Here is a 12,927-nt window from a genome sequence, read left to right on the forward strand (position 1 = left end):
GCCCCCATTGCCAGTTTAGCAGAAAGTGGGCGAGTCAGCCATTGATTGGAACCACACCTGCAGGGAACCTACAACTTTCTGCTGCTGTCTACTTCACAGGGGCATCTTTCAACCAAATGGAGAAGGTATTGATTGCATAAGTCATGTATCCATTATGTTTCCATTTTGTTTGTGTTTAGCGTTATTAATTTATTATTTTCTTGTCTTAAAAAATATTAGGTTCTCAATGCATTCCGCGTCAAGACGATGAAGTACAGCGCGTTTCGGAGACACGCCAGGATGTACTTGGAACCTGCCATTATTAACAAATGGAAGACACAACAGGAGGTAAACGGTACTCTACCCCCCCCCCCCCCTCACAGTGAGCTGTGTGGTTTCCACAAGGAAGCATACTAGGACCGCTACTCTTCCTAATTTATGCAAATGACATGTCGGCAGCCTGTGAAGCAATATAATCCAACCAGAAAAGGTTCTGCAGTCGCCGGTGTAGGTTCTCCGGTCTACATATCCAACGGTTCTCGTCTAGGACTCCTCGGGTGGGGGCACGAGTTTAGGCCGCCCAGCCTGGATAAGTGCACTAGCTATATACACGACGAACCGGTGGTAATGCTGGTCACTGAAGAACGGTAGCCGCACGATACACTATAAATGATAGACTATTACTTCACATTAGAATAAGTCGAACTCAACGGTACTGCGTTAAACTCTGACACTTTAGCAATCTATTCGCACGCGGTTCTCAAGGCTCTATTCAGAGGCAAAGTTGCCCCCTTCACTACACGTTGTCTCGTGGTGAAGGCTTTACTAGTAATGAACGAATTGCTGCTGTTTCCACCTGCGTCGTATTTATACGTAAGGTGAATTATCTAGTGCCAACCTCAGTTCTGTCTCGTATTACTGCGCAGACTTGGACATGTTGAGACATGCCTTGGCGTTGCCTTTGAACTTGCCATTGGGTGTATGGTCGTTGGCGCCTAGGGGTCGCTGTCCAATAGGAGAGAGAGTATTATGGTCTGGTTTGTACCCAGGTAAAGGGATATTCCGTGTATATAAAGAATATACAAGGGATATCAAACGATATACAAATATTATACAAGGGATCTCAAGCAATAAATATATATATTCGGTTTAATCTGACCCTTTGTAACAGTAGTAGTATGGCGATATTGTGTGTATTGAGCCGTACTGTATTGTACCCATTCTGCAATCTGTTAATAAAGTTTTCATTCATTCATTCAGGTGACTCTTGCAACTTTGAGCCAGAAGAATAAGGTCATCGTTGGCGGCGACATGCGTGCAGACTCCCCAGGTTAGAAGCATTTCCCAATGTCAGATTTCTACTTTATGATTTAATTCAGAGTATTGCACTACATTGATGAAATTGTTATTCTACTCCTGTATGTCCACAGGCCACTGCGCAAAGTACGGCAGCTACTCCGTCATGGAACTAGACTCCAACACTGTCATAGACATCCAGCTAGTGCAGGTGAATACCGGTATACTACTTGTAGTGGCCGCTTGTCTCATTGAATGACTTGAATGTCCAAGATGCAGCCGATGTAGTTTGCAGGGTTTTATTGTCCAAAGGAAAAGATGAATGATGATGAAGTTGAACAGAGCAGTTGTCAATTGTTTGTTGCAGATAAGCAGTTCCAGGTTTGAGAGTGAATCCTCGCAGGTGCATGTACTAGCTCTGAATACAGAGCCTCTTATAATAGAGCTGGTGTGCCCCCTAGTGTCCAAACATAAATACTGTTCTACCGTTACCCCCTCCAAACGGTTACTGGAAAGAATTACACTCCTCCACATACAAATTTATTTGGAATAACAAACCACCACGTATAAAAAGATCCACAGCACAGAGAAACAAAGCAGACGGAGGTATGGCATTTCCAGATTTCTACCACTACTTTAAGGCGACCACTAACAACATGGTTTGATCCCCAAGCATTAGTATCCAAGGAGAAATTTAGAAGAAAATATAGTAGCTCCACATAGGCTGAAGGGCATAGTATACACCAAATTACCAATTAAGCAATGCGATCCTAAATTATTATTATTATTATTATTATATAAATGGCATAATCACATAACGGGTATTAGGGGTATATCCTGTATAAGACATGACTAAATGGTAATTTCATTGGATATGCACTGTGAATTAATGCTTGTATATCTTTTTTTTTTTTGATCCACTTTTTCTCCCATTTTTCTATATTTTCTCCCATCCCAATTTCGTATCATCCAATTCAACCCTCCCCTGTCACGAACGCTGTTTCTTGCCTCCCACAAGCCGGCTGCAATGTGGACTACACATACATAGCACAAGTCCCCTCCGGTACTTGAGGTAACAGCAGTCGCATCTTTTCACCTGCGCAGCTCGATCTCTCAGTGTCGAGGAGTAACGCGTGGGAGGCTCACGCTGCCCCCGACACTTCCTGATTCTACTGCGCAGGCGCACCAACCGACTTGTAGGAGTCGCTTGTTCACAACGTTCGATCCCCACCCTTCAGTTTTCCCTCCCCGTAATACGGCCAATGTGTATTACTGCGGACGACCAGCTAAACTGAAAACAATGTGGAGAGCTGGATTCGAACACGCGAATCCTAGCGTCTCCACACTGGTGGCGAGTGCCTTGCCCACTACACCACCTAGCCGCCTTAATGCTTGTATATCTTATCGTGTGTTGTCATGTTTGTTTATATGTCTGTTTAAAAAAATAATAATAAAAAAAAAATACAAAAAATTATCTAGAAAAAAAAAAAAAATTGTTCTGCCTCTGTTCTGTTCAACAGAGCAATGAGGTTGGTGGCAGTTACCATATGGAAAAAGAAGGATTGCAGCGAAGCCTAGCTCTTCTGAAGGACAGTGGTGTGACATTGGATTGCATTGTCACAGACCGTCACCCCCAGATTCAGAAGTTCCTGAGAGATCAGGGCATCAATCACTTCTATGATGTCTGGCATCTAGCAAAGGGTATGACACATTCAATCTCTTATGCTGTTGTTATCCTGTTCTGTTTAAATATGCATGATATCAAAGGTCTAAAATTAAGCTGTGTAAACAATGTATAGCTTGGTAAGTAAATCAATTATGTAATAGACTGGATGATGACTTATGTTCTGCAAAATCCTATTACAAGGGTTGTCTAAGAAGGTGGACCAAGTGGCCAAGGACAAGGACTGTCTGGTGGTGAAGAAGTGGAGGCAAGCCATAACAAACCACCTCTACTGGACTGCATCTTCATCGCAGACAGGCCCTGAGAAAGTGGCAAAGTGGACGTCACTGTTCAACCACATGCATGATGTCCATACACATAAAGACCCACTGTTTAAAAAGTGTCTTCATGCGGACCATCTCTCAAGAGATAAGAGCAAGTGGTTGAAGCCTCGTATGTACACACTATGGTTATGTGTCAGAAGTTGATATTGTCAAAAGACCTATGTATGTCTGTCCATCTTTCATGATGAGTATATATTTAACATATTTTTTTCTGAATGCAATTTATTTTTACCTTTAGAATCAAAGGCTGCCTTCAGACTTGAAAAAGTGCTTCTAAACAAGAGAATCCTGAAGGATGTCGCTAAACTCAGTCCACACCACCAAACGTCTCCATTGGAGTCTTATCACAGTGTCATCTTACGGTTCGCACCAAAGAACGTTGTGTTTCCATTTCTAGGAATGCTTTGCAGGTAATTTAGATTGTGTACAGATGACTAATTATGAACACCTGATGTGTAATCACTCATTATGTAGAAAATAGATTACCTACTAGATCTATTAAAAATATATTGCTTATATATATTTTTGTTCTTTCAGACTCTACCTATCTGCAATGCATTTCAATGAAAATGCCAAACGCCCACAAGCTACAAGTTCCACCGGAGAGCCTGCCTTCAAGTTAAATTTTCCCAAGGCAAAGAAGGGGGGCTACACTCTGAAACCCATAAGGGCTGCGGCAACATTCAGTGAGTAAAACATGCAATTTCTTGGAATGTTAACTTATTCTTGGGCACTTGGGTTTAGATTTTTCCATTTCTATTTCGAGGTCGATTCCATGCCGTATGAGTAAAATTAAAACATTTGGTTATTACTCTGGATATAAAATTAACAGACAAAACAGAGGCACTGGCTATTGGGGGTAACATTTCTCAACAGGCCATATCTCTCTTCCCTTTTAAATGGCCATGTACTGGTATTTATACACATTTGACTAATTGTATAAAGCCAAGTACACAAGGCTTATCAATATGATATTTATATATGATAAAGTGGGCTTGTATAGAGCGTATAGGGTTATAAAGGCACTGCATATTTATTTTCATCTTATTAGTTTATCTTATTTCCCATTTGATTGTCATTTTCTGCATAAACTATATTATTGAAAGACTAAAACAGCAACGATAACAATAAAGTTATAAGAATACAAAAACATTTATAACATGACATGGCATTTTTTATTTACAGACTATGTGAACGAGCTCATGGAGTTCTTGTTTGACAGCGTCATCCTTGAACCGGAGCGTTACATGGAGCAGGTGCTTGAGATTCCCATCCCTGAACATCTGTCTGCGCATTTTGACAGGCCTTCGATGGAGGATGCCATTGCGGGATATGAGTCACGCTTTAATGAAGGGGCGGTCTGAAGCCAGACCAGGCTATTGGTCCAATGAACCTGCTCCCTCATAGTCAGTAATGTTCTTTATTTATCTCGAACATTTCAACCATAAAACAATGAGTACTGTATACACTATTACCAACCCATACTTATATTCATTATACACACTCATACCAACCAAGACTCATTATACAGTAGTAACACAAAGGTTTTAGAGTTTTTTTTAATGTTTTTATTTTCTTTAGTCAAGGGGCGGCGGTCTGAAGCCAGTGTATACCCCCTCCTCGTCTGGGTATTCTGCATGGATGCGAAGGACCACACAAGAGGGAATGACGACCCTCACGTGGCGGCCCAGAAAACCCCAGCACCAGCTGACAAAGCTTCGATAAGCTACATATCTGAAACGACTAAAGAAGAAAAAGAAGTATTTTATTTATGAAAAGGTCCATGAAAAGGAGCGCTGCAGTAGGGATACAAGGACAGTGTCATCTGAAAACTTAACCAGATGCCTTTGGTCATCAAGCGATCTGCAGCTGTCCGTGTACATAATGAATAGAGATTTAATCTTTCACTAGATTACAAAAAATGTGAATCCCTACCCACCTTCAAAACCGCTCTCAAAGAGCACCTACGGGAGGCTGCAATTCTAAACTGGCCACCGTAAATGTCCAAATCCTTGTATGAAAGGTGCTATACAACTAAAGTGTATTATTATTATTATTATTATTATTATCAGCGTTGGGATATTTTGCATTCCACTGATATAGGTCTGTTTGAATTCCCAGTGGAATTAAGGTGATACCCGGCCGTGCCAGCTAAGTCTATAAAAGAAATTGAGACGCATGCTTTGGGCTCAATCACTATTGCCCAATGATGTGTCTGTCTAACCCCAAGATTTTTATATATACGGTATATATTCAATAAATTTGAATATCGTGGAAAAGTTATTTTATTTCAGTAATTCGAGCAAAACTCGGTTATAGATTCATTACATACAAAGTGAAATATTTCAAGCCTTTATTTGTTTTAATTTGGATGATTATGGCTTAAAGCCCAAAATTCAATATCTTGAGAGTTTGAAGAGAAATGTAATATAGAAATGTCGGCCTTCTGAAAAGTATGTTCACTCAGTACTTGGGTGGGGCTCCTTTTGCACAAATTACTGCAAAATATATAGACTTTTACACTGTTCTAATTTATTGAGCTGTGTGTGTATATAAACACATGGTGGCGCTCTGCACCCCACATCATTGTTTAGGGAAAGCCCCGGCTCATTTACTCCCTACATTGAAACAACTGCATTTTGTTATACGAGCAAATGATGTGGACTTCAATTCACCCTGTCCTGTAAACTGTACATCCTATGTGCATTACACAACGGCTACCTCCATCACCTTATCATAAGCTCTCAGTTAACCGATGTAAAGCTTTCTAAATAGTCATAGGCTGATTTTCAATGACCTAACCTTAGTAAATAGCATTTGTACTATTTTGTGGTAAATATTTTGCTAACTAGATATTTTTACTTGTTGTAACATTAGCATGTAGAGTAATGTATATAGCTAGCTAAGCTAGTGGTGTATGGAAGATGCTGTTGGAATTTGTGAGCTTGTCTCAGAGTTCAGAGGCAACTGGGCAATGCGTCTTGAAGCCACAACACTGGGTCCTTCATGTGGACTATTCTCGTGAACACTGTAAACACTACCCCATTTAATAATTAAAAGTGTTTGGCAAGTCAGTGCTATTTACTCCTCTTATAGTAGTGGATTTATTCCTCCCAGTATTAGTATGTGTTTATGGAAGCCAACGTATATACTTGAATTGTCACTATTTGCACAACTGCCTTTGTTCATTTACAATTACACAATTGTATGATGTACAAGTAATATTCGCTGGTATTATAATGTAAAATAAATTGTGTTTTGTGCTGTACAACACAGTGACATTCCTTCATGCACAACACAGTATTCAAATACATTATACAGCTGTACTGTTATTACATTATACATACTTGTTTACGCCCCGGATTGGCAGACACCCATAATCTGCCCTGTAAATGTTGTTTGCCATTTGCAGCGAATATCGGTTTAGGCAGACCGGTTCCAAACCTGGGTGGTCTACCATGCACAACGGGGGTTCCGGTGCTTGGTCACATCTTCTCCTGACCTATATAAAACAACACAGTTAGTCCATTTATTCACCCTAAACCCTGTCCTCATCCTTCAAGGTCAATCTAAAGAATGTGACATTAGCCAGATGCATGTTTTCTGTAACTGTTAGCCAGTTTATGTTACTCATAAACAGTACTGTATATTTTGTAGATCTGGTATGTCATGAATGTCTAGATGCAACAGTACTGTCTACCTGTATGTCATTTATGTTATGATGAATTGAAAATGGGGGACCCTGATGTAAACAAGACGAAAGTCTTTCTCTGGTCTGCATCCCCTTATGTAATTGAGCTGTACTGTACCCATTCTGCAATCTAAAGTTTTCAATCAATCAATACCTGAGGTATTTCCAGGCAACAAAGATTCTCCACCGCGGTAGGCATTCGAGCACAGTTGCCACAGACACACCTGCAGTGCATAAACGAAAGTGCATATACTGTAAAGTGAACAGATTCAACACAATTCCTACTGTACTTGTAAGACGTGGATGCAATATATAACATTATGCTTCTCTTTTTGTTGGGCATGCTACCTAATTTACCCAAAGAAAACTAACGTTATACCTCGCTATAACGTCATAAATAACTACTAACTAACGTTACTGTTACTGACTGTTGTTAGACAGTATACATTACCCACCACTCAGAAACAACTTGAAGCCCTCGTCGTTCAATCTCGTCCTCCTCCTCCTCGGAGTCGCAGTCGGGGTCACTCTCCGGATCAAAAATATATGCGTGCGCCATGTTTGTTTACGAGTTCACCTTCGCACGCGTATGGGCGGAGCTACAGGTGGGGGTCTCTCTCTCTCTCCCTGTCACTCAAATCGCATTCAGAGTATGGGCGTGGCCAAGCCTCAAAACGGCTTAACATTTTGAGGTAGACAAATGCTGCTTTTGAGTACTCGATTAGAAAGGAAAAAAAATATATTTTTTTTAAATAAACCTTACACATGTGTTCCATAAACTCACAGGAATTGTGTAAAAGTGCCCAAATGGTGAAAGAAATAGTAAAATAGTTCCCCTTTAAACTAATTTAATCTATTGAATAACAGTCGTTATTCCTCTGACTTCTGTCTCACACACACACACACACACAGACACACAGAGCTCCCTCCCCGGGCCCCTGTCCTGTAGGTATTGGCTTGTGTTGCTACACGGACACATTTGTATGTTGCACCATGGTACTTCCTGTCTGACGGACTCAGAGTAGAGACTTTGTAAATAAACAATCCGGCTCTTATTATATGTGAACTAAAGAGTACAATGTTTACACAACAGTCCCCACCCGCTGTTTTATTGTATTTGTACCTGTACTATCCGCTGTCAGCTGTTTATCTCTCTTTGTGAGCTTGATTAAATAGCGTTAGCTCACGTTAGCTAGCGATAGCTCCGCGGCTAATTTTAGCTCAACCTAAACTAAATCAATGACTATGTTCTAAAGCATTCAAGTAGTTTTCACTGCACATAGAAGTAGCCAAACAGCGGGAGCATTTCGGGAGCATATGACCAAAAGCCAGGCAATTTCGAGCCCTTAAGGAATCAAATACAGTCTGCCATGGCTATATGCTAACGCGCGCAACTGTAGGAAAAACCTGGCAGCGTTAAGGGAATCGAAAGTCACAGGAGCCACACGGTTCCAGGCATCGGCCAATTAGGAACCGGTTTTCGATTCCCATCCCTACCCCTGCACGGGTGATACAGAGTCGTTTTGGGCGCCTGATCCGCCCCCCGCCTCGTTGACTGTGGATGATCTTTTGGGGGGTTATTGTGAATTCTGGGGGAGCCTGTGTGGTGACTCACTTATCACGCACAATTGGTGCAGACATTCACTGGACTTGAGGAGCGGAGGAATGCTCCTTTAAGCCTGGGGATTCTGGGAACGGGGTGGGTATTTGGTGACCTATATTATGTCACCTGTCAGCTGGCTGCTGTCACTTTCAAGTAGTAACGTTAAACGTCTCTGCACTCTGTTGGATGTATGTAATTTATGTTGGGAAGTAAAAGGAAAGACTCGACTACCGTCTCCCGTTTCATCCTTTCTTGCGATCCCACAATCTAGCGTTTATTTTAAAACGATTCATAAATAGGCCGAACAATGACAACGTTCTAGAATATTACAGTACATCAGTGTTTATCAGGGATTCTTTTTTCTTCTTCTTGAAAACGAGGGCTTTTCAAAATGCTATAAAACGGAAATGAACCGATAAAAAAACAATCCGCTTCGACAATGTTGACTGGAAATGGGAAATTGATAATGCGACGGGCAGATTAGACACATATCCATAATTTAAAACATAGATTAGGCGATATTAACGTTAACATTGAAGTGGTTGCTGGGCATTCAAGGGGGTAAAAAGGAAAACACGGCCGGCTCTGAAAGTGTCAAGGGTTCATCCCTTTACATATGTTTTCATTAAGTGTTGATATCTTTACATATGTTTCCTTTAAGGGTTGTTCCTTTACATGTTTTCCTTTAAGATATTCCCTTTACACATGCTTTTATTTATGATGTGAGTTTTCTTTTACTAATGCTTTGTGTTCACCAGCCTTGGCCATGCCTGGCCTTATACCAGCTGGCACTTGTTAGTAATCACGGGCAGTACTTATTGTTGCCCATTCCTCACATTCATTGTCGCGCCATTGCATTGTTTTGTTTTGTTTTGTCATTGTTTTGTCTCAAGTTGTGTTCGGTCACGTACTCACCTTTGTCACTCCGGTATTTTCCAGTGAGTCCGTTCATTATTCTTGTCCTCATTTTTCCAGCACTGCTGAGTTTGTTTTCGGGTTGTACAGTTCGCTTTTGTTAGTAACCGTTTTGATTTGTAATCATTGTTGCTTGCAAACTGTCAAGTAAAAGCCTGTTCACTTTCATCCCGTCGTCTCTGCCTCTACTCTCTCTGCTCGTGTCCTGCATTTGGGGTCTCCTTACCTATTCCCACACCGAACCCTCACACTCCTTGGATCAAACCCGAAGTTACAAGTTATTTTTTTCACCTTAGAAACATAGCCGAGGTACGGCTGTTTATAAATAAAAAATACACTGAAAAACCTATGCAGTTCCATGCCTTTATCTCAAGCCGACTTGACTACCGTAATGCACTCCTCACCGGCCTCCCAAAAAAAAACACAGAACGACTCCAACTTATTCAAAACTCGGCAGCTAGGCTACTAACTAGAACCAAGAGGAAAGACCACATCAGTCCAGTATTAGCTAACCTACACTGGCTTCCGGTAACATTTATAATCTATTTCAAGGTCCTCCTCCTTATACAAAGCACTAAATGGAACAGGACCAAGCTACATTGCAAATTCTCTAGTCAACTATGTGCCTTTAGAACATTGCAATCATCTACTACTGGTTTATTGAAGGTCCCAAGCCACAGTCTAAAGAGATTCGGGGATGCAGCCTTTGCAAACTATGCACCAAAGTTATGGAACACACTACCTATGGACATTAGGGAAGCTAGATCTCTTAATATTTAAAAAGAAATAAGCTAAAAACTTACCTCTTCACCATAGCCTTTTAATACACTCCACTGTTGATTGTACTGTAGCACTATTTTACTCTGTCCATTCTATTTTATTGCACTGCACTTTGCATAATTTTACTTTACTTTTTATTGCACTGCACTGTTGCATACTTTTACTATTAATTCTATTCTACTATTTTATTGCACTGTACTATTTTACTCTGTCTATTACTTTTTATTACAGGTTCAAAACTGTTAGGTATTAAACTGTGTGGGTAACAAACAAAAAAGACTGTCAGGCTTTAAAACTGTGTAGGACCCAGGCCTAGACGGTATGGGTACCGTCTCAAAATCGTACTCAAGTAAAAGTCAGAGTATCTGGCTAAAAACACACTTGAGTAAAAGTAAAAAAGTTTCTACTTTTAAATGTACTTGAGTACCAAAAAGTAAAAGTAAAAAAAATAAAAGTTTGACTGTCTATTCTTCTGATAGCAGGTGTTTAATCAAAGATCCCCGCTTTCTAGTCTTGCACAAGGACCAATCAGCTGGGTATGGGCGGGTTCATTTTCCATTGATGGGGATTTGATTGGCTGTTTTTAAATAAAGAGCAGACGCAGGATTAATAATGTTAACGTTAGTTCGGCCAGAGAAACAAATATACTAATTCAAATGGTTGGACCTGCAAGATTTGTACTTTGTACTTTGTAGGTCTGCATTTTAAATGTAAGGAGTAAAAAGTATGTTTTTTTCTCTGAAATATAATTGAGTAAAAAAGTACAAGTATACAAACCTAATAATACTCGAGTAAAGTACAAATCCCCCAAAACAGTACTTAAGTATTGTAACAAAGTACAATTACTCAAGTACTTTACACCCCTGGGTATCAAACAGGAGGTAAAGACAACTTTAAACTGTTAAACAGTAATCCAGAAATGTTGTATTGCACTGTAAAAAACTGTGATTTTATATGTCTGCACTTTATGTGCACTATTTTACTCTCTCTATTCTATCTTACTCTTTTTATTATTGTCTATTTAAACTGAATCAAACCATAAACAAGGTGGCCTGTTGGGATGTTAGTGTCACAATCAGTGGCGGCTCGTGAATTCTTCAAGGGGGGGGGGGGGGGGGGGGCGTAATTAATTAGTATCGCCCTCTATCTCTCCTTCTCTCTCTTTCTCTCTCACACACAGCGCGACGTGGAATCGATTCGTTACACAATCAGACCTAGTATATGTAGTATTATATACCAAGAATAACTTCAGTATGAGTACAGGGCTGTACACATATTTTGCATATTGTTAAACGAGCCAAGGCTAGCTATTAAACTATCGATATGAATTGAAAATGGGGGACCCTGATGTAAACAAGACAAACGTCTTTCTCTGGTCTGCATCCCCTTAACAATTATGTGTATTGAGCCGTACTGTATTGTACCCATTCTGCAATCTGTTAATAAAGTTTTCATTCATTCATTCATTCAAACATAGACGATATTGAACAAGCCATAATCCACGTATTTTCAATCCAAAAGAAACTCCACTCCAGAGAGAGAGAGAGAGAGAGAGAGAGAGAGAGAGAGCGTTAGTTAGTTAGTTTAGCATTAGCTGAGTGGCTAACAGCGGCTAACGTTAGCTGAGTGGCTAAGTAAAGAGAGAGAGAGAGAGAGAGAGAATTAACTCACTTTGTTTAATTGAAACGTGGTCCAGCCGGAGGGCTTGATAAAGTGTATGTCCACTGACTGTCCCCCAGACTGTTGTCGATGTATATCCAGTCCACTGCCCACTGTCCAGACTCGAGACTGCATCACAACACACAGCATCGAACATCCTGCAAACTACCATCCACTTCTAAGCAAACTGTCGTCGCCGCGTCGGCCAATCAGAGAGCGTCTCCGAGAAATGCGGCTACGGAAATTATAGACGCCTCTTGCTTAGACCGCTTCAAAACGCGCCCGTGTTCCATCATAATACATCATATTTCAACACACAGCGCGTTACGCACTGATTGGCTGCGACGGATACAGCGATGAAACAGTGCACGGCGTGCACGCGCACTCAAAGCGTTATTGCGTCTAGCCCGAGAGAAATGCGGCGAGGAGAAATGCGGCTTCGGTAACGGAACGTATTCTCTATCAGACAGTGAGTCACTTCCTGTTCAGGAAAACGATTATTTATATTTGATTTATTAACGTTATATTGTGCATTGGAAACACAAACATACTTAAAATGAGTAAATATTATTAATTTTAAACATGTTTATATTATTTATAGGGCTATAAAACAAAAAAACAAAAACAAAATTTCGTATTCTTCTCTTTTAACCAGGGGGGGCGGTGCCCGAGCGCCCCTAGTGGCCAGCCGCCACTGGTCACAATCCGTCTCCCGCCACCAGCCGAAGTCCCTTCATGAACAATCATGCGCCACTCATAGACAGTACTCTGCTGCCATCCTGCGGCCTGTCGGCGGTACTACATGCGCTCACCCTTTGCCTGTCTATGATTATTAATCTGTTCTGTCATGCTCCCTGTGTTCCTGCTATCTGTAATGTTCCCCTGCCTAGTCTAGTGTCCTCCCCTGTCTGTGGTGGTATTATGATCTAGTCTGTACTGTATTTAGCCTTGTCTTGTATTCTAGTCTTGTGTTCTAGTCTGTCCTCCCCCAACTGTT

At 40.8% G+C, this 12,927-nt stretch overlaps 1 protein-coding gene and 1 long non-coding RNA gene across 2 annotated transcripts; one reads left to right on the top strand and one right to left on the bottom strand.

The window, feature by feature from the left end:
• Positions 1-1,243: 1,243 nt before the first annotated feature.
• On the top strand, positions 1,244-4,646 carry LOC311231767 (uncharacterized protein; the record flags this gene model as incomplete). Its single annotated transcript, XM_084318390.1, has 7 exons — positions 1,244-1,309; positions 1,410-1,486; positions 2,796-2,976; positions 3,143-3,391; positions 3,521-3,692; positions 3,820-3,968; positions 4,468-4,646. Exons 1-7 carry the CDS (start codon positions 1,291-1,293, stop codon positions 4,644-4,646), a joined length of 1,026 nt encoding a protein of 341 aa, XP_084174516.1. The 5' UTR covers positions 1,244-1,290.
• A 222-nt stretch (positions 4,647-4,868) lies between these two features.
• LOC311231899 lies at positions 4,869-7,543 on the bottom strand. The gene is made up of 4 exons (XR_014619889.1): positions 7,429-7,543; positions 7,128-7,197; positions 6,630-6,784; positions 4,869-5,025 (listed from the first exon to the last, which is right to left on the bottom strand). It is a non-coding gene; the product is annotated as an uncharacterized lncRNA (long non-coding RNA).
• Between the last annotated feature and the right edge of the window lie 5,384 nt (positions 7,544-12,927).

This window comes from Notolepis coatsorum (assembly GCF_963971535.1).
Source record: "Notolepis coatsorum genome assembly, chromosome: 7".
NCBI classification, from domain to species: Eukaryota; Metazoa; Chordata; class Actinopteri; order Aulopiformes; family Paralepididae; genus Notolepis; species Notolepis coatsorum.